Source organism: Calidris pugnax, unplaced genomic scaffold, assembly GCF_001431845.1.
Source record: "Calidris pugnax isolate Ruff unplaced genomic scaffold, ASM143184v1 scaffold314, whole genome shotgun sequence".
Lineage (NCBI taxonomy): Eukaryota > Metazoa > Chordata > Aves > Charadriiformes > Scolopacidae > Calidris > Calidris pugnax.
Genome location: NW_015091027.1, coordinates 513,118 through 532,241, shown reverse-complemented (window position 1 = coordinate 532,241; position 19,124 = coordinate 513,118). Strand labels below are relative to the sequence as shown.

The window sequence follows — 19,124 nt, the reverse complement described above, 5'->3', positions numbered from 1 at the left end:
TGCTTGGCCTGTCTCGCACGTACCCCCAACCTCCCTCCCCCCCCCCATCGCAGCCCCCGCCAGCCCTCAGCTCAGCCCCCCGCTTCTCTCTCCCCACAGGAGCGGCTGCAAGGTGAAGCACTACGAGGCGCAGCCCCTGGGCCTGGATGATTCCCCTCAGGTAGGTGGGATCCCACCCCGGAGCCGCTGGATGGGCACAGGATGCTCGGGTGGTGGGGGGAGCTCCAGGATAGCGACCACCCGAGCAGCCCCTGTCCGAGGGGATGGTTCCCTGGAAGTGGCAGCTCCCGGCCATCTTCTCCATGGGCATTTCCATGGTGGGAAGGGAGGGAGGAGACCTTGGGGCCCACGCCAACGTGAGCCTGTCCCTTAGCAGGGGGGTTCCTACCCAGTAAACCCTCTCTGTTTCCCCCGTGGTTCCTTAGGGACTGTGTCCCTGCACCATCTCAGCCCTGTCCCCAGCGTGGAGCAGGGCAGAGCACCGAGCTCTGTGGTTGGGTTAATGGATTTTGCTCGTTAATCACTTCTGTCCCTGGCACCATGTGTTTCCTTCTGCCAAAACCTGCCGAGGAGCCGGTGGGGAGCAGCTTGGCGGTGGATGCTCTGCTAATCCTCCCGTGCCTTCCACCGACTCTCCAGGCAGCCCGGTTGCCTGATCCCCGTGGATTAGCTCAGTCCTGCTTAACCGCATGCCTTGATCCTGCAGGATGAGGGAGCGTTGATCTCAGAAATCCCAGATATTGCAAATCGGGATGGACGTGCCACTGATGAGGAGAAGCTGGCCTCCACCACCGCTGCGCAGAAACCGGCCGGGCTGGAGAAGAAGGGCGAGCCGGAAGATGAGCTGGAATACTTCGAGTGCTCCAACGTCCCCGTGCCAGCGGCGAAGCAGGGCACGGAGGCAGGTAAGGAGCATCCCTGTGCCCCTGGCTCCGGAGATGTGCCATGCGTGCAGCCAGGCAGCCTCCAGCAGGGAAGTGGTGCTGCTGAGGCAACGCAGCTTCACCACCCTTTATTTATACTGACAGGGCTGGAGGCTGCTGCAAGTTCTAATGAAACCTCTGCACTATTTCCATTGAAAAATCACGGTGTGGGCTGTGTTTAGGCTCTCTCGGAGCAGAGCGCTCTCCCATGGCGCTGCGGGAGGAGGTGGCTCAGGTCCATGATGCTCCATCTCCCTGCCCATGGCACACACTGCCAGTGCCCTCCCCAAACCAGTGCCCACCAGTGAGCCGAGCCGTGCAGCCGGGATGCTCCCAGGGCTGCCGGGGCTCCCTGTCCCAGCACAAGGGCTGCAACTGATGGAGATCTCCCCGTCGCCATGGGAGACCCCCGCTAATGCTCCCGGTGGCATTTTGCTGTCAGTCTCTGATGTAATTAGCCTCTCTGACCAACCCATTAAAAAATAATTAAGAGCCAGGCAACCTGACATTTAATCAATAGCAGAGTTATAGGTGCGAGCAGGAGGAATTACGGCACGGAAGGTTTGCAGCTCTCCCCTGCTCGGGCACCATTCATCACTCCCCATGAGAGCCCTGCGGAGCTGGCGGCTCCCGGGGGAGGAGAGCAGCCCTTTGTCTCCCAAGGGAGGAAAAATGTGATCGTCAGCGGAGAGGCTGGGAGGTTTTATTTATGGCTGCTCGTCGCGGAGGGCCAGGCAGGGGAGCAGGGGCTCAGTGCTGGCTGTGGGGACGGTGCTGTGACCAAGGACAGGAATAAATAGGGGGAAACACTAGGAAATCCACTCTCACACACATTACGTGGCCTCCTTCCTTTCCTAGCTGGGCTCTAGCAATGCTTTTTCTCTTTGCCCAGTTAACACAGTCGTGTCTGCGGGTGTTTGAGGGAGGTTCATGAATTATCTCCCAGGCTCTGTGAGAAGGCAGGGTGTCCCGTGTGCTGTGGACAGGAGGACATGGCTTTTCTCTTCTCTCGGCTGCTGTTAAGAACAGCAGGAGCCACGTGGCAGCTCCTTTGGAGAGCCCTGGGACCAGCTGGCGTGGGCTGAGGCTTCTGCCCTTCAGAGTGGTCTGAGCAGCCGGGCTTCACCCCAGGGATGTCTCCTGCCCACGCCGGCCGGCAAAGTGCAGGACGTCTTGTAAACCTTCCTTCCTCCTCTTCCTCCTCCTGGTCCCCCCGTGGTCCCCAGTAATGGCTGGTGTGGGTGGCAGTGACGGGGACACGGGGCTGGACTGCCACCAGAGGGGAGTGTTGGTTTCCAGCAGGGGAGGCTGGCAGGGATGCGGGATGTGTCCTCCCTGCGAGGGCAGGAGCCAGGACAGGGATGCAGGATGCATCCTCCCTGCCAGGGTGGAAGCCAGGGGACAGGGATGCAGGATGCATCCTCCCTGCAAGGGCAGGAGCCAGGATAGGGATGTGGGATGCATCCTTCCTGCCAGGGCAAGAGCTGAGGGCAAAGAAGCCTTTGTGGGAGGGGATGCTCAGGGGATGTAGAGACTCGGGGGTACCCCTCTGCATCCCAGCAAATCCACATGTGCCACCAGGGTCTTGTTTCCAGGTAGCTGAGAGGTTGTATTTCCTTCTCTTTAGGCTTTGAAAAGGAGTTCTCCAAGCAGATGGAAAAGGATGGACCTGGCACCTTCCCTGTGAGTGCCTCTTGCTTCCTCCTCCCTCTCCCACAGGGATGCTCGGGGTGGTGCTGGGTGGCAATGGGGGGCAGCGGTGCCGACGTGGGGTGCAGTGCAGTGGGGCTGCAGGGGGGCTGATCCTCCTGCCCTACCATGGAGAGGGCTGGGGGGGTGGGACACTGCAGCAAACCTTGCTGCTAATCCCAGAAGTGCCACCAAAACCTCTCCGGAATGAGTTTCTTTGGGAGCCAGGTCCCCACGGGGCTTCTCGCAGGGGTTTCCCAGCAGGATCCTGGCAGAGGACGGCTCCCCCGGGGTGGGCACTGCCGCTCGTGGGTGGGATGGAGAGAGGCTGGGGATGGAGAGAGGCTGGGGATGGAGAGAGGCTGGTGAGGAGCCAGGGCTGCAGCTGTGGGAGGGCAGCGAGAGCTAACACTGCATTTGGCAATGGCTGAATGACAGTGAAAGGGCAGAGGAGATGGTGGGGAAGGGACGAGCCGCGGGACAGGGGCTGTGTCTCACGTGGAGGAGTCTGGGGCTGGCTCTGACGGCCGGTCGGTGCCTGTCCCTTCTGCAAAGGAGCCTCAGACGCTGCTTTTGGGAAGGAAGCTGACAGCAGGGATGGGGGAATTAATGAAAACAGCCCTGGCTCTGCAGCCACCAGGGACCCTGGCAGCCCAGCGGTGGCTCATCTGCCCAGGGACACCCCCGAAGTGCCCGAGGAGCCATCGGAGTGGCCCCGAGACCCTTCTGCTGCAGGGGGGACCCCGTGCCAGCTTAGCTGCCCCTGCCAAAGCTGCTCGAGGTGGCAAGCAGATGACAATGAGATTAGCAACATCAGCAAAATGAGCTTCTCTGAGACAGATTTAACTGCGCTAAGCCCCACAAGGACATTAGGCAAAGTGAACCTTTTGTTTGGGCTGGGGAGAGCCCGGGCAGACCCTGCTCCTGCAGACGAGCTGGGGTCATCCCGAAACCCCACTGTGGGGGGGATGGCCATGGGGCAGGCAGTGGGCAGAGGTACTTGTGGGTGTTCAGGTGTGTGCCTGGTTGTGGGAGAGGCTGTGGGGGCTGCTCCCAAAACCACACAGGGCTAAACCATCCTGGTGTGAGGCTGCCTGGACCCAAATCTGCACCCGGGAGTGGCTAATGCCACCGGCCATCACTTGCCCACTGCCATGGGCAGCAGAACTCAGAGCCTGTGAAGGGCTTGATTGTGCTTGAACCTGGGCAGTGGTTAAAGCGCAGGGAAGGAGGAGGAGGAGGGGGGGGGAAGAGAAGTGCTTTAGTGCTCTCGTTTCCAAAACACAGCAAAAGCAGATGCCTCCTCCGAAGCACTTCTCTATTTATGGCCTGGCAGACGGTTCCCAAGGAGATGGCTGCTCGGGGCTGTCACTTGGGCTGGGATGATAAAAGGAGGAACAGGCGGTGGCGTAAGCCTGAGTTTGAAGGAATGCTTTTCTGGAGGCCTTTCAGGCTGCAGGACGTGCCCCCCCTCATGAGGGAAGGGATGGGGCCAGCACCCAGGCAGGATGAGCTCTCCCCCCAGTTTGGTCCCCCCAGTTTGCAGCACTGGTGGGAAGGAGCTGGTCTCTGGGGGGAGATGGCAGGGAGCAATGGGGGTACCACCACCTCGGCCCCCGCAGGAGCCCCCATGATGGGACCAGGAGGGTGCTGGGAGCCCTGTGTGAGCATCTCTGATTTGGGGCACAGTGGGTTGAGGGGGGCCGTCCCTTGGGGAGGGGAACAGGGGCAGTCTCAGAGCTGCTCCACAGGGGGATGCCACCTGCTCCCCTCACTCCTCCTGCGTTCGGGGCCATCAGTGAGGGCCAGTGAGTGTCAGCAGTGATTTGGATGCTCTGGCTGCAGTGACATCTCCACCTGACTGGGAGGTGATGGAGATGGGCCACTCGGACCCTCACAGCCCCCCGGCATGTGGCTCACACTCAGCAAAGCTCCTCCACGGGCTGGAGATGCTTAAAAACAGCCCTGGGGAAAGTGCAGGGGTGTCAGGGGTGAGCACGTCTCTGCTCCAGGCTGGGTCTGGGCCCCTGCTCCATCTCCCCGATGGGATGCTGCTTCCCCAGGGCAGCCCGTGGGTGTCCTCCGGCTCCCGGCCAGGGACTGGGCAGAAAATGCACTAAAAACCCCATTTGGGCTTTGTGCGTGCCTGATACTGGGCTCTGAGCTGTGGGGGTGTGTGGACTGGGAGGTTTGGTGCCTGAGGAGGCTGATAAAGTCAGGGAGAACACTCCAAATGGGAAGAGCAGGGTGAAAAGGAAACCCAGGCAGCATCCCAGCTGGGTGACTCCCCCCAGGGCAACCCCATGGACAAGCCCCCCACGGCTGTCAGCGGCGTGAGCAGGAGCGAGAGCCCCCTGGACGGCATCTGCCTCAGTGAATCGGAGAAGACGGCCGTGCTCACCCTCATCAGGGAGGAGGTAAGGGCCGGGGACCCCATCGTCCCCCCGGGGCTGTCCCTCCCTGCACCCCAGACCCCATCCCGGCTGCTGTGGGGGGAGTGGGGGCAGCTCTGCTCTGCCCGGGGGGGGTCCGATCTCCTGCACGTCCCCTTGGGGCAGCAAGGGAAACCCCCCAGAGCACATCCCAAGGGTCCTGTGTTTGCCACAACCTTAGATAATCACAAAGGAGATCGAAGCCAATGCGTGGAAGAAGAAATATGAAGAGAGCCGCCAGGAGGTCCTGGAGATGAGGTAAAAGCTTTCTCCTGCCCAGTCTCCTGCCCGGAGCGGTGCTGTGCTGTGTGCCGTGATGGGATGATACGGCTCGGCATCCTCAGGGTGGGAGATGTTAGGAAACACGTGCTCTTTGTGCTTGTGCCGTGGTGGTGTGCTTTTATTCCTTTGTTGCAGCAATAAAATCCCATTAGCTGCGCTGGCTGGAGGGGGGTGTTGGGGCAGAGCAGTGACCATGGGCATCGCTCTGTCCCAGCTGCCTTTGGGCCTTGGGGAAGCAGAGCTGTAGGTGCATGTCTGGGAACAACTGCTGCCTCTTACCTGCTTCTCTTCCTCTTTTTCTTCCAGGAAAATCGTGGCTGAGTACGAGAAGACCATTGCCCAGATGATAGGTAGGGTGCCGTCGCCATGTGGGGCAGGGAGGGGGCTGTCACAGCCCTCCCCGCTCAGTCACCGTGTCCCTGCTGCTTGTTCTCCATCACAGAGGATGAGCAGAGGACAAACATGACATCTCAGAAGAACCTGCAGCAGCTCACGATGGAAAAGGACCAGGCTCTGGCAGACCTAAACTCGGTGGAGAGGTCCTTGTCGGATCTCTTCAGGAGATATGAGAACCTGAAGGGCGTCCTAGAAGGCTTTAAGAAGGTCCTTACCTTGGTTTCCTCTTTTTCCCTGCAGCCCTGGTGGCTTATCCCGGCGTTCCCGGGGACCACTGCCCCCACTTTGTCCCAGGCTGCAGCCCCCTGGCTCTCCCATCCCACCCGCTGCTGTTTCCCACCCCCAGCCTTTGCTCAGAGGACTCTTTCCTCTGCCCACTTTCTGATGGACAAACAAAGAGCCTTTCAGATGCCCAGGGAAGCTGGTGGAGGAGCCAGGCTCTTCTCCACACTCTCTCTGGCAGCGGAGCATCGTGCCCCGGGCAGAGGAGCAGGTACCGGGGTGAAGCACCCCGAGAGACCCCTGCCTCCATCTGCACCCCATCTCTGCCCCCCGCTCCACACGGGGCTCCAGCACAAGGGAGAAGCTGGTTCTGCTTACAGCCTTTTTTTCCCTTTTACACTCAGAACAGGATCTATCCCCCCATCAGAGCAATTTCTCCATGCTCAGTCCCAGGGCAGATGGATGTGCTTTTTTTTTTCCCCAGAATGAAGAAGCTCTGAAGAAGTGCGCTCAAGATTATTTAAACCGGGTCAAGCAGGAAGAGCAGCGGTATCAGGCCCTGAAAGTCCACGCAGAAGAAAAATTAGACAAGTAAGGCCATGCATGAGGTGGCTGGGGGTGCGGAGGGGCTCTGGGGGCAGCTGAGGACCTTGCAGGGCAGTGTCTCCATTTGGCTTTCCTGAGGCTGGGAGGCAGGAGCTTATTGATGTGAAAATCTGCCTTTTACAGCCACGGGCTCAACTGACTTAAAACAGCTGTAAGAAACAGCACAAATCCCTGACTGGAATCTCCAATCTCTGCTTAGGTTTTTTTTAATGGAGAAACTGAGGTTCAGGGTCTATTCACGGTCAACTTAACGAGTTCCTGCCTTCCAGAGGGCTCGTGGCCGTGGCGTGCGAAGGGGTCGTGCTGTTCTGTGCAGGTTTTCCATGTGGGAAAACCACCTCAGAGACACCCGGGGAAGCAGGAGTTGGGTCCTGCTGATGCCGCCCGGTCCGGGGGTCGTGCCGTGGTGCTCCCCCCCACATCCAGAGAGGTGACCACCATCCCCTTGTCCCCAAACCCCAGAGCCAACGAGGAGATCGCCCAGGTGCGCACCAAGGCCAAAGCGGAGAGCGCGGCGCTGCACGCCGGGCTGCGCAAGGAGCAGATGAAGGTGGAGTCCCTGGAGAGAGCCCTCCAGCAGAAGGTAACACCCCCCCTCCTCCGCGGGCCTTCCCTCAGGACCCCCCTTCTCCTGCCCTGAGCATCCTGCTGGTATCGGGGGGCTCCTTCAGATTCTTTGGTCCTTAAAGCATTTTGTGGTTTTGGCTTCTCTGGGGTATTTTTTTTTGTTTGCTTGTTTTGTTTGTGCTTTGTGGCGGATTTAAATTTTTTGTTGTTGTTGTTTAAATGCACAACCCCGTCCCCTCACAAGGAAGGAGATGCAGGCTCTGCCCAGGGGTGGCCATGGCTGCGTGCAGTGAGGTGGCCAGTTCAGGGCTGGCATGCATTGGCTGCTGTGGCTTGTGCCCAGAGCTTGCCCACATGTGCCCTCTCGTAGCCGAGCCCTGCGCAGCACCAGGGTCTGCTGGGGACAAGGAGGGGTGACCCCGGGGGTCCCCACGGGTGGTGACCAGAGGGGCTCTGGCAGGGACAGGCGTGGGGTCTGGCTGCCCCTTCCCGCGCTGGCTGGTGGCAGATGGGCCCGGGCGTTATCCCCCATCTGTGCCGCCACGGGGGTCCTCAGGGGCTGCTTTTCCTCCAGAACCAGGAGATTGAGGAGCTGACCAAGATCTGTGACGAGCTGATAGCCAAGCTGGGCAAGACGGACTGAGCCTCCCCGCCCCCCCCAGCGCTCTCCGCACCCGGCCGCTTCTCTCCCGACGTCGAGCACCTTGTCCTACCCCCAGGAGCCCCCTGGCAGAGAAGGACACACGTCCAGATGCCTGCTCCGATCAGCTGCCAGTCCCCACGCTGTCCCCAAGGAGAGCCGGTCCCCACACTGTCCCTGTCTCTGTCCCCCAAGGGCTCTGGGGCCAGGCTGGGCATGCGTGTCCTTCCTGGTGGCCACCACACTCTCTGCCTGCACAGATGCCACCTCTCAGCTGGGAGGTGACACCCTGGGCTCTGTCCCCCTCGGCCGGGCTGGTTTGGGTCTAGTTGTGTCCCTTTGTCTAGTTGTGACACGCTCTGTCACTTGCTGTCCTCACCTGCTCCTTTGCACAGGTCCTGCCCCGGGACGTGGGTGATGCCAGGGCTGGAGCTGATGGCTCTGGCACTGGGGAAGGGGACCTGGGACATGGGTGCCCAGTAAAGGGGCTGGGAGACCTCAGGCACCCGCCACAGATGGTTTGGGGCCACCAGCCTGGATCCCCTGGCTCAAGCAGCCTCCCAGTAGGTCGGTGGGTTTTGGGGCTGGTCCCAGGCTTTGGTACACGGGTGAAACACAGCACGGTGTGTCCTCATCCCTGGCCGTGCCAGTCTTGGACGAAGGGAGCCCACGTCTCTGCATTTGAGCACTTTATTGGCATTTCTGAGCACTCGGGCTCTCTGCTCACTTCTTCTGCCACTTCACCAGTAGTCACATCAGTCCCCTCAAAGGAGAGCCTGGCGAGGGCAGTGCAGGGCTTGAGATGTTTGAGAACCAGGGGAGATGTTGGTCCTGGAGAGCTGGGGCTTGTCCCTCTGTCTTCCCCGTTCACCTCCCAAGGCTTGTTCACCTGGGGTTTCCAGCCGGCTTTAAAGTGCACAAATCTGGCCTTTTGCTGCTGTTCCCCCGTGCCAAGGTGGGGTCAGGTCCCTGCTGTGGGTGCTGCAGAAGGAAGGAAGCAAACCCGGAGCTGCTTCAGGATCCTGCTGGCTGACAGCCCTTCTCCCCGGGCAGCGCAGAGGGGCACGGGGGCTTGGCTGCTCTCAGAAATGCCCTGACAGCACCGAATATGAAGAGAACCAAACAAAAGGCAGCCCTCACAGGCAAAGGCAGATCCAGGCAGCAGTAACACGCGCTGTGAGATCTGTCTGGATGCAGCCCAAGGTCTGACGTTGGGCGCAGGCTGCCTGCTCGGCTCCGGAGGTATTTGCTTTTTTGAATTGCTGAGGTTGCGTTTGTGCTGTGCTGGGAAGCAGGGGGGGGGCTCAGGGGGTGTGTGATGTGTTTAAATCCCCTATAGATCCCGTGTGTGCCCCCCTGGTAATGCCACAGTGTGAGCCAGCCTTGCTGGGGGGGTTGCTGTGCGCGGTGCCGTGTTTTCCTGGCAGCGGGTGCCGGGGTGGAGGATTCACTGCTATTACCTTGGACAGGGAGTTGTAAAGCACCGGGGAAGGGAAACACTCGCTGTTTGGGCTGTTTCCTACCCAGCCTCGCTAAGACTTTCGAAAACCTTTTTGCTGCTACCTTTTTGTAAAAGAATCGAGCTGTTTTCCTTCTATTTTCTAATTCCCTGTGTTGAGCGTGCAGTGCAAACATCTGTTTAAACCAGAGCCATACACTTGATATATATTTTATTAGTTATATTATGTATAGAGAGGATTTATTATACGCTTGAGCAGACAGAGATGCCAGCAGCCTGCCCTAGCCAGAGCCCTGGTCTGTTCACCGCGCTCCCAGTTATCCCAGTGGCCGGACTGGTCGCTGTGCCGGGGGGAAGCCGATGGCTGGTGCCGCTCGGAGCCGTGTGCCCGTGGCTCTGTGCTGGAGATTCACCCCTCTGCACAGCTGACAGAAGGAAAACCCTTTTTTTCCTCTTTTTTTTTTTTTTACATCCTCTTTCTTTGTCCTCCCCTCCTGTCCCTCGAATGGGCCGGTTGAGGGTGGAAAAGCCTCTGTCAGACCATCTACAAGGACTGTTTCTCTTTGGGGAGTCCAAGTGCCAGCCCCAGACTCTGCCACATTTCACCAGCCTTTGGGTTTTGTGCTGCCCTCCTCTTTCCTCCTCTCTCTTTCCTCCTCTCTCTTTCCTCCTCTCTCTTTCCTCCTCTCTCTTTCCTCCTCTCTCTTTCCTCCTCTCTCTTTCCTCCTCTCTCTTTCCTCCTCTCTCTTTCCTCCTCTCTCTTTCCTCCTCCTGTGCATCCTGCTCCAGAGCAGCTTCCCTGCCTGGCTGAGGGACCCTTCCCATGGCTGTTGGCAGGGAGTGACCCCCAGAAGGTGCTGCCCCTTTGGACCTTCTGAGGGTCCGTGCAGTTAAACCAAACCCTTGAGAACCAGGGATTTGGGAGGGAGCTGGGTTTCTCTCTTTGCTGACTGTTCAGGAGCGGGAGGGGGCAGGTCCCCAGGGCAGGGCTGCGCAGCCTCTTGGACCTGGGAAAAGTTGATTTATGTTTTTTTTTACCTTCCCACTTTGCCCCAAGGGATGAAATGGGGTTCCTGTGGCCAGGGGGGGTGACAAGCCCAGCCCGGGGCAGGTTTGCTATTCCAGGGCCAGCTCTGAGGAGCCCAGTGGCCGGCTCGGGGCAGGGGGCTGGCTGGGAGCCCCCCCTGAGTGTGTCTGAGGCCGGTGGGTCCTGGGGGTGTTTTTCTGACCCCAGAGGTGGCAAATAATTGCAGAAGTTTGGATTTCAGCGCTCCCAGCCTGCGTTCAGCACAGCCATGGCTGCAGCCTCCCCCCTGCCCCGGCAAAGGCCAGGCTGGGGAGAGTGGCTCCGTGGCTATAACCCGTGCTGGCAGTGTCCCCCCGTGTCCCCCCCCGTGTCCCCACTGTCCCCCGGTCCCACTCTGCTGCCCCTCGCACCCCGGCACGGTCACCTCCCCGTGCCTGTCAGCGTGCACCTCCCGTCCGGGCAAAGAAGATTCCTAAGGAATGATTTATTAACTATAATATGGTTATAGTTACATATATATATATTAAAAAAAAAAAAAGTATATATATAATGGTTATAGTTATATATAATAGGAGGCGTGTGTTTGTGACTGTCAAGGGGCAGGGCTGTCGCATCTCGCAGAGCTGCGGTGCCGGCGTTTGATGGGGCCGAGGGGGGGGCTGGCGGCAGGATGGGGGGGGACCACAGAGATGGGGAGGGGGGTGGGGGCGATTTGCAGTGGGGGCGGTCACTGGTTGGCACTTCATTGTGGACAGAGATTTCTGGCAAACGCACACTTGCACACAGCAACACCAGAATTAATAATAATAATAAAAAAACCCCAAAACTCTAGAGTTTAAATATCCCTTTCTGAGAGCAGCGGGGGGGCAGACCTGCCCCCCCGCTGCTCTCAGAAAGGGATATTTAAACTCTAGAGTTTTGGGGTTTTTTTATTATTATTATTAATTCTGGTGTTGCTGTGTGCAAGTGTGCGTTTGCCAGAAATCTCTGTCCACAATGAAGTGCCAACCAGTGACCGCCCCCACTGCAAATCGCCCCCACCCCCCTCCCCGAGGCAGGAATTTTCTCTGCGTTGACTACTACCCCCCCGTCGCGTTGTGCCACGGATGTAACCGCCATCGCCATCGATTTTATATGTACCATAATTTCCCTTTTATATGTCAGGTAAATATTTGTAAGAGTTACACTCACACAAATGAGATTATTATAATGATTACTAATATATTTTTTTTTCCATGTTTCATTGCCTGAATAAAAATCGTGTTTATCACTCTCTTGAAACCTGCCCGTGGTGTTTGTGAGGTCGGCGAAGGGCTTTTGGAGAAGCTGGCTTCATCTTCCAGGATGGGCCATATTCTGCCTGGTCTTTATTAACGTGCTTTACGACGCGGGTGGTTTGAAGTAAGTGTGGTTATCGTCTGTTCCTCAAATCTGCATTTATAAACTGAAGTTCAGACCTCAGATGACTTTGATGCCCCCCTCGTGTGATGCTGCACTGCAGTGTGGCTTGGCCAGGAGGAAGAGCTGGGGCAGGGATGAGGTGTTCAGCAGCAGGACCAGGTGTAATCCCCTCACTGACCCCAGGTAAATCCCCTGCCTGGCAGGGGGCTGGCAGTGGGTAAGCTTGGGGGCTCCTGGATGGGTTCTCAGTCATTACCTTACACTTCTCTTCTGGTCTGTTGGGAACTTTTGGGGTTTTTTCCCCCAAATTGTCTGCTGCAAACAGCAAGAAAGGGGTTATTCTTTGGATGGAGCTGATGGGCTTGGACAAGACCTCGGAAAGCCAACCAAGGTAACGTGTCTGGAGATGGAGAGGGTTCCCAAGGCAGGACATGGAGCAGAGCCCAGCCTGGCAAGCACGGGCAGGTCCGGCCACCTCCAGCAGCATCGGGCTGGTTCTCTGCCCCGCTCCCATGCCCTGGACCAGCCCGTGCCCTTGGGGACCCGCGTCCCGTCCTCCCCTGCTAAGATGGCATTAGCCGGGGGCTGCAGTAAGTGTGTTATCCCCAGCCCGGTGATCCAATCACCCAAGCAGATTAGCTGTAAGACCTTAAGACAAAACAGGGGGTACGCGCCCCGTGCCGCACACTGCTGGACATGTCCACCCTGAGGACCCTCCTGGCCCTGGCCATCGTCACGTCCCTGGCCGCAGACAGTAAGTGTGGGTAGCCCGGGGCAGGGCTGTGCGGGGTAAGTGGCTGTAGCTGATCTTCTGCTGGTGCCCCATCCCTGCTCTCAGCCTCGTGGTGGCCCTGCCACATTCCTGCTCCCATCCCTGCAGAGTAATGGCGTTTGGGGGAGAAGGGTGGCTTTCTCCTCCTGGGAGCGCCTGGAGGAGCACCCTGTCCCTCACCCTCTCTCTGTCCCTTGCCCAAAGTGTGGGTGCCCAGTGGGGACCATGGAGCCCCCTGGTCTCTATCCCTGAGTGAGCCGAGGGGGCACCCAAGCCCAGGAAGAGCAGCTCCTCGTGGCCAGAGCGGTGTTTCCAGCTAAAACTGGGTTCCTTGAAGGCAGAATCACAACAAACCATCTTACCAAGGTGGGAAGGTGGTTGTGCTGCTCAGCGATGCCATCCAGCGTGGCCGGGTCGGGGTGGTTTCGGGATCTTTGCACCCAGGGAAGGTGAACCCCAAATGGTGGATGAAAGGTGGTCCTGAGCTGCAAAGAACTGCAAGTGAGAAGCAGGAGAGAAAGAATCCCGCTGTGGGAGTGGGGGCTGATGGCAGGCGTTTACTGGCGTTTGGCCCCATGAAATCCCAGTTTCCCTGAGACACCGGTTTTCTCCTTTCCCATGGGATGGAGGTGGGAGCTCTGGCCTCCTGCGAGGTCCACCTTGATGGCCAGGAGCTGGGCTTGCCACGAGAGGGCTCTGCTCAACTGGAGAAGCCCATAGAAACCTCAAACATCAGCATTAATTTAACCATCACCATGGAAATCCAGCATTCATCATTTCAGGCGGGAGCAGGAGCTCCAGCTTTAGGTTGTTGGCTTTTTTTTTTTTAATTTTTTTTTTTTGGAGGAGGCACTTTGTCTGCAGATATTTAAAACAGTGCTGGTATTTAAAGCCTCTGACTGTCATAAAATGATAACAGCACTTTCAGATTTGCTCAGCTGGCTCCTCAACTCTCCTCAAGGGTCGAGCAGCTCTCACACCTCCGGCCGGCGGTGACGCAGGGGGTGAGGCGGGGGCGAGGGGCTGGGGATTATCTGACGTGCCCCTGGCCTCCTTTGAGGACAATTCGGAGATGACTTGTCCTTCCCGACACACACACACACCCCTGGCAGGTCACTGCCTGTCCCTGCCCTTGTCCCTGGGCAGAGCCTTTGGGGGCTGCTTTCCGAGCAAAGCTGCCCTTTAAAGACACACAAATGGCCCAAACCTGCTTCCACGGGTTTGATGAATCCTCCCTTCTCCCCCCAAAAATGCTCATTAACATAAGAAGACAAAGATATATATGTATATATATTTTTTTTTTTTTTTGAAGTATTATGTCTCCCTATTTTTACTGTAAAGGCAATTAGAGGACTCTCAGTTTCGGGAGGGCTTTGCAGAGCAGAGATTGGAAGAGCAAACCTGCCCAGTTCAGCTCCCATGGCTTTGAGTCACACTGGGAAGGGTTTTGCATTAATTTCGTGGAGAGGAGAGACCCCACACACCCCAAAGCTGCTGCGAGCCACAGCCTCCCCGGTTCCTGCTGGGCTCTGAGTGGTGACACCACTTGCCTGTGACTCCCTGCCCCTGTGCTGGGGGTCACCAGTGGTCCTGGAGACCCACAAAATGGCCCTGGGGGCTCTGGGAGGGCTCACCACTGCTGCTCTTCCTCTTCCTCTTCCTCCTCCTCTTCCTCCCCGTCTCCGCACAGGTAAAGCACTGAAATGCCACAAATGCGTCGCATCCAACGAGAACGACTGCAACAAGCAGGGCTCCCACAGCTGCCCCCAGTACGCCGACGCCTGCTCCACCATCACGGCGCCCAGTAAGTCCTTCCTGGGGGGACCAGAGGGGCTGGGGGGGACTGGAGGAGCTGGGATGGGGGGACCAGAGGTGCTGGGGGACCATCAGAGGAGGAGGAGGAGGAGCAGAGGACCTGCCGGGGCAGCCCAGGAGCCAGCTTCCTCTCACCCCCGTGAAGCCGGGATGAGCCATCTGCTTTTTTCCCAATTTTTTAGTCTTCAGAAAGATGCTTTTTGTCTGAGGCAACTCACAGCCCTTTCCTGGCATAGGGCAAGTCCTTTTCTGAGGCTGAAAATGCTTCACCCCCCGTGGTCCAACTCTGTGGCTGCAACGTGGCCGGTGACACGGACAGGGATGGGTCCCAAAACCAACCCTCTGCCCTCCTGGGGTTCTCTCCAGAGCCGCAGCTATTCGTGTTTCCACACGTGGCTGTAAACGTGTGGTCACCATTTCACAGCGGGGCTGCGCGATGTGCTCCGCAGTGACCTGGAGGGATGTGGCCACCAGAGCGATGCTCTGCTCTCCCAGCAGCCCCGTGGGCAGGGGGAGACCCTTCCATTGACATCCTCAACGTAACGTGCCGGGACACGGCTCTCCTTTCCCCCTTTCCAGTGGAGTCAGGGAGGAGCGAAGCCCCCGATGCCCGGCACTGCCTGACCCCGCCGTGTTCCCTGTCCCTTTCCTTGCAGACAGTGTCATTAAATCTTGCTCCTACAAGTCCTTCTGTGACCAGGCTCGCCGCGGCGGCTCCGGTGGGGCCACGGTGCAATGCTGCTTCAGCGACAACTGCAACGGGCCCTCCCAGGGCTCCCGGAACGGCGGGGGGCTCCGGCCACTGGCCTTCCCCAGCCTGCTGGTGGCCACGCTCGCAGGACCGCTGCTGCTGGGCTGGCTGTGAGCGAGGGTCCCGGGCCAGTGGTGGCCACCCCCCCATAGCTGCTTGCCACAATAGCCTAGGGACGCGCGCAGGACGGCGGGGACCCCCCCTGCTCCGAGTGCGGAGGAGACCGAGCTGCCACCAGGCAAATAAACGCTACAGCCGAAAAATGGTGTTCCCGACCACGGCCTCTCATTGACGGGGAAACCACAACCAACCACGGTGGAGAACGGCCCCAACCAAACGGGTTTGGCTTCCCCGGGGCTCCCTGTGGGAATGGGAGCGCATCCCAGCGCAGCCACCCAGGGAGGCTTTGCCCCCCCACCCCCAGCACGCCGCCCCGACAGAGATGATTTTGGGGTGCTTTGTGCTAACTCGAGGTTCACAGCTGCAGGGGGGCGGTTTCTCACCTCCTCCGGCTGCAAAGATGTGGGTCTGGGCAGACTGTGAATGTATTTGGTGCAAGGTGTTGGCCCAGACTGCTCGGAGCAGCTCTTTGTGTGGTTGGCAGGAGGAAACCATCCACGGGCACCCCCACGCTGCCGCAGCGACCCCGACACGCTGCACGGGGGTGGGTTTGTCCCCGGACACCCACTGTGTGTCTGCGGTCACCGAGATCAGACTTCCAGGTGACTCATTCCTCCCTGGCTCTTCCCACCCCCTCCGAGAAAGCTGCTTCTCCTCTTTCCACCAGGTTTCCCTTTGAACCCTAATGAGGGGGTGGGTCCCGCAGGTGCCCCTTGTCACCACCTTGAAAGGGTGGATGGATGTAGGAGTCCTCCTGCAGCCCAGAGACCCCTGGGGCTGGTCTAATGCGGGTGGTGGGGCTGGCCCAGGAGAGTTTTGCAGTCTAAGAAGAAAAAAAAGCAGTGCCTGGTTGAGGTAAGGAGGAGATGAAGTGTTTGGGGGGGTGGCTGGGGAGGGTGTGAGACGGGGAGGGTGTGAGACGTGGGGGACTCCGGCAGAGCTGCCACACGAGAAACTCGGCTGCTGTTTGTTGGGACAAGGACAAATGTCCTGAGGCTTGTGGATGGCACCTGGTGGCACTGTGGGACCCGGGCAGTGGGTGAGCAGACTGCATTCCTGCTTGTTTTCCGTATCGGGAATGTGGGAGCATCTGCTCTGAGCCCAGCAAACACAGCCCTCTGCTTGCTGTGGGGACCCAAGGGACCATCGGTGGGGTGTGGGGAGGGTCCTGTGTCCCCCCTCCCAGCTCTGCACTCACTGGCCAGCAGCAGTTTGGGGATGTCCTGGGCACGGGGGCTCCTCGGGGCAGCCAGGGCCTGGTGAATGCTGCTGGCCCCAAAGTTGGCAGGGGGGAGCGTTGATGTGGGGCTCACTCTGTGGTCCAGGACAATCAGTGTTTGTGCAGTGTAAAGCTCTGCTGGGAACACACACACACACACACACACACATCCCAGGAGTGCTCGGTGCTGCCTTGTTTTGTAAGGAGAACGGTAACAGTGAGCAGTGATTATGGGAAGGAAAGAAAAGGGAGCGATGAAGGGAGGAGGGAGCGGGGTGGCTGGGAGCGTGCAGAGCAGAGTGGGAATTTGCCTGCAAGAAATGTAACGCAGGGCAAGCCACAAACTGCTGACTGGAAGCCCAGCCGCTGCTCCTCCAGCGGGGCAACCTGCCGGGAGTTTCCCTTAGTCATAACGCAAGAAAAAAAGGGAACAGGTACCGAAACCGAAAAGAGCAAGTTCAAACAGATGAAAAGAAATAATTTCGGCATGCTGGGATCCAGCCGTGGAACTCCCTGCCCCAGGATGCTCCTGGAGGAGAGACCGCAGGGAGTGCTGGAGGATGAGAGGGTCAAAAGTCCTGGAGAACGTGGACACCAAAAGCCTCGGGAGGGTGAACACCAACCAAGAGGGATGCTCGGCTGCTGCCACTAGATGGGAGACATCCCAAAAGCAGATTATTCCATGTCTGCTGTGGGCCCTGCTCCTTCCCTGGGAACAGGAAGGATGTTTTCCTCTGGGGATGCTGGTGGGACCCTCGAAGTCCTTGGAGCAGAGATGTGTCCTGCCTTGGGGATGCCCCCATGGTCCTGTGTCTACTAACGGGGTGGTTTTGTGAATTCAATGGGCTGCTCGTACCCCCAGACAGGCAACAGCACCGAATTATATTGAAAACAACAGAACCCCAGGAGGAGAAGTGCCAGGCACCGGAGCGAAGGCAGGGGCAGTGTGTGTGACCAGCGTGTGACCGTGCCCGGGGAGCGCAGAGCTCTGCCCAGCGCCAGGCGCGGGGCCAGTCACGAGTCTGAGAGAGATGCCCCGGTGTAAAAATACTCCATGGAACAGTTTAGTCTTTGCAAAGCAGGCGGGGAGGGGGGGGAAGGCTGGAGGGAGGGGTGCCGGGGGTGGGCAGTGCGGTGGGAGGGGGTTGTACCCCCAGCACGTGGGACACTGAGCCCGGGCACAAACGTGGGGGGAAGCGCTGCAGGAGCTGGTCGGTGCCCACCCCTGAGACCACCAGAGCTCTGGCCAGGACACAGGTCTGTCCTCACCCGATGGAGCAGCTGGCCTTGCTTCCAGGCAGGAAAGCTGCTTTTCCAACCTCCTTGCTTTCTCTTTGTTTGTTTGCTTCTTGTTTTTTATTTATTCTAAGTATAACCCAGTTGCCGTGGCCTTCATTTCCGTAACTGGCGTTTTTTTCATGCTTCAGGTTTTGGTTCCCTTACGGCACCCTCAGAAGCCCTACAGCGGGTGCTTGGCACCCCGGGGGCTCCAGCTCCAGTGGGGCTTGTGGCTGGGTGAGGACGGGCACGAGGGGAGACGGGCAGTGCAAGGAATAACACAGCAGCTACCCCCAGGGACCAACCTTCCCTTCAAAGGTACCCCAGGGGCAATGCCAAAACCCTGCTCTGTCACACACAGCAGAACGGGCACCCAGGGGAGAGCCACCCTGGGTGCACCAGGCTGTGATGATACGGGGTCCCGTGGGGGCTCCCCGGGAGCGTCGGCAGGAGCGGCTGCCAGGAGGCAGGAGCGGAGGGAGGTCATCACTTCTTTTCTCCTGATGTAATTAATAAATGACGCGGTTTGGGCTGCAGCTTCGGGCAGGGCGTGGGGCTGGACTGTCCCCCGATGGGGACACTGGGGAGGGATGAGAGCGGGGAGGGAGCCTGCGGTCGTAGGAGCTGCGAGGAGAGCGGCCGCGTCTGCCCAGCCGGAGGGTGAGTTTAATTAATGGTGCTGAAGGCTGTGCTTGGAGTGAGGACAGATGGGGCAAACAGCCCTGGCTGGGGCCAACAGGAAATTTCAGGGGGGGGAAAAAAAAAACACCAAAAAACCTTTAATTTAGGAAAATGCTGGGAAAGCCCCGCTTGCACGGTGTCTGTGGGAGCAGGGCTCCCTGTGCACCTCGGCAGCGCCGGGAGAAAGTGCTTTGGGGCCAGATGCTGCTCCAGAGAGAAAGTGGGGACTCTCTAAAGGGTGCTGCTGTGGGGACCCTGGGCAGCACAGAGAGGGGGAGCTCCCCAAATCCACCCTGAACCAGCAGTGTTCCCAAGCCGTGGTCCTGCAGGAGCTGGGACCTGAACTGGGGGCTTGTCCCCATCCGATGCCCCACCGGAGCGGGGGCCCTCGCCCGCCGTGCCCCGGCGTGTTGTACCTGCTCTTTGCTGCCACAGACTGTGGTTTTGGCTGTTCCTGGGGCGGTGACACGGTCCCGGAGCGGTGTCACACAGAGCTGAACACACATGGCTGCTGTAACAGCGTTTGGGCAATCTTCTGCAACATGGAAGGGGAAAAAAAAAACAAAACCAAAAAAAAAAAAACCAAAAACTTTGTTCTAAAAATGACCCAGGGCATAGGAAGTGCTGGGGGCTGGGTTCACTGAGCACCACTCTGTACAGCAGCACGGAGCAGAGTGCCACCGCTCGGGGCAAAAACTATCTTCAAAGGCACAGCACCGCGTCCTCACACCCAGTCTTACCTTAAAATGACGGCAAGACCCCCCCAGACCCCCCCGGCATGCCAGCAGCGAGGGGCTGGAGGTTGGGGTGACTTGTGTCGCCTGGAAATGAGCAAAGCTGGTGC

At 58.7% G+C, this 19,124-nt stretch overlaps 2 protein-coding genes across 3 annotated transcripts in view; both read left to right on the top strand.

Moving 5' to 3' along the window:
* TACC1 (transforming, acidic coiled-coil containing protein 1) overlaps positions 1 to 10,805 on the top strand; it is a 31,402-nt gene extending 20,597 nt beyond the window's left edge. For both annotated transcript variants that reach the window (XM_014955942.1, XM_014955941.1), the window contains 10 exons: positions 100 to 160; positions 707 to 905; positions 2,551 to 2,606; positions 4,907 to 5,029; positions 5,226 to 5,302; positions 5,633 to 5,676; positions 5,769 to 5,929; positions 6,429 to 6,535; positions 7,013 to 7,133; positions 7,692 to 10,805. In XM_014955942.1, coding sequence (XP_014811428.1) covers positions 100 to 160; positions 707 to 905; positions 2,551 to 2,606; positions 4,907 to 5,029; positions 5,226 to 5,302; positions 5,633 to 5,676; positions 5,769 to 5,929; positions 6,429 to 6,535; positions 7,013 to 7,133; positions 7,692 to 7,760 — 1,018 coding nt within the window. In that variant the 3' untranslated portion in view covers positions 7,761 to 10,805. The remainder of the gene's footprint in view (positions 1 to 99; positions 161 to 706; positions 906 to 2,550; positions 2,607 to 4,906; positions 5,030 to 5,225; positions 5,303 to 5,632; positions 5,677 to 5,768; positions 5,930 to 6,428; positions 6,536 to 7,012; positions 7,134 to 7,691) is intronic.
* Positions 10,806 to 18,193: 7,388 nt separating this feature from the next.
* Positions 18,194 to 19,124, top strand: part of PLEKHA2 (pleckstrin homology domain containing A2) — a 19,472-nt gene continuing 18,541 nt past the window's right edge. The window contains exon 1 of the mRNA XM_014955886.1: positions 18,194 to 18,259. The gene's annotated coding sequence lies outside the window, so the exon portion shown is untranslated. The remainder of the gene's footprint in view (positions 18,260 to 19,124) is intronic.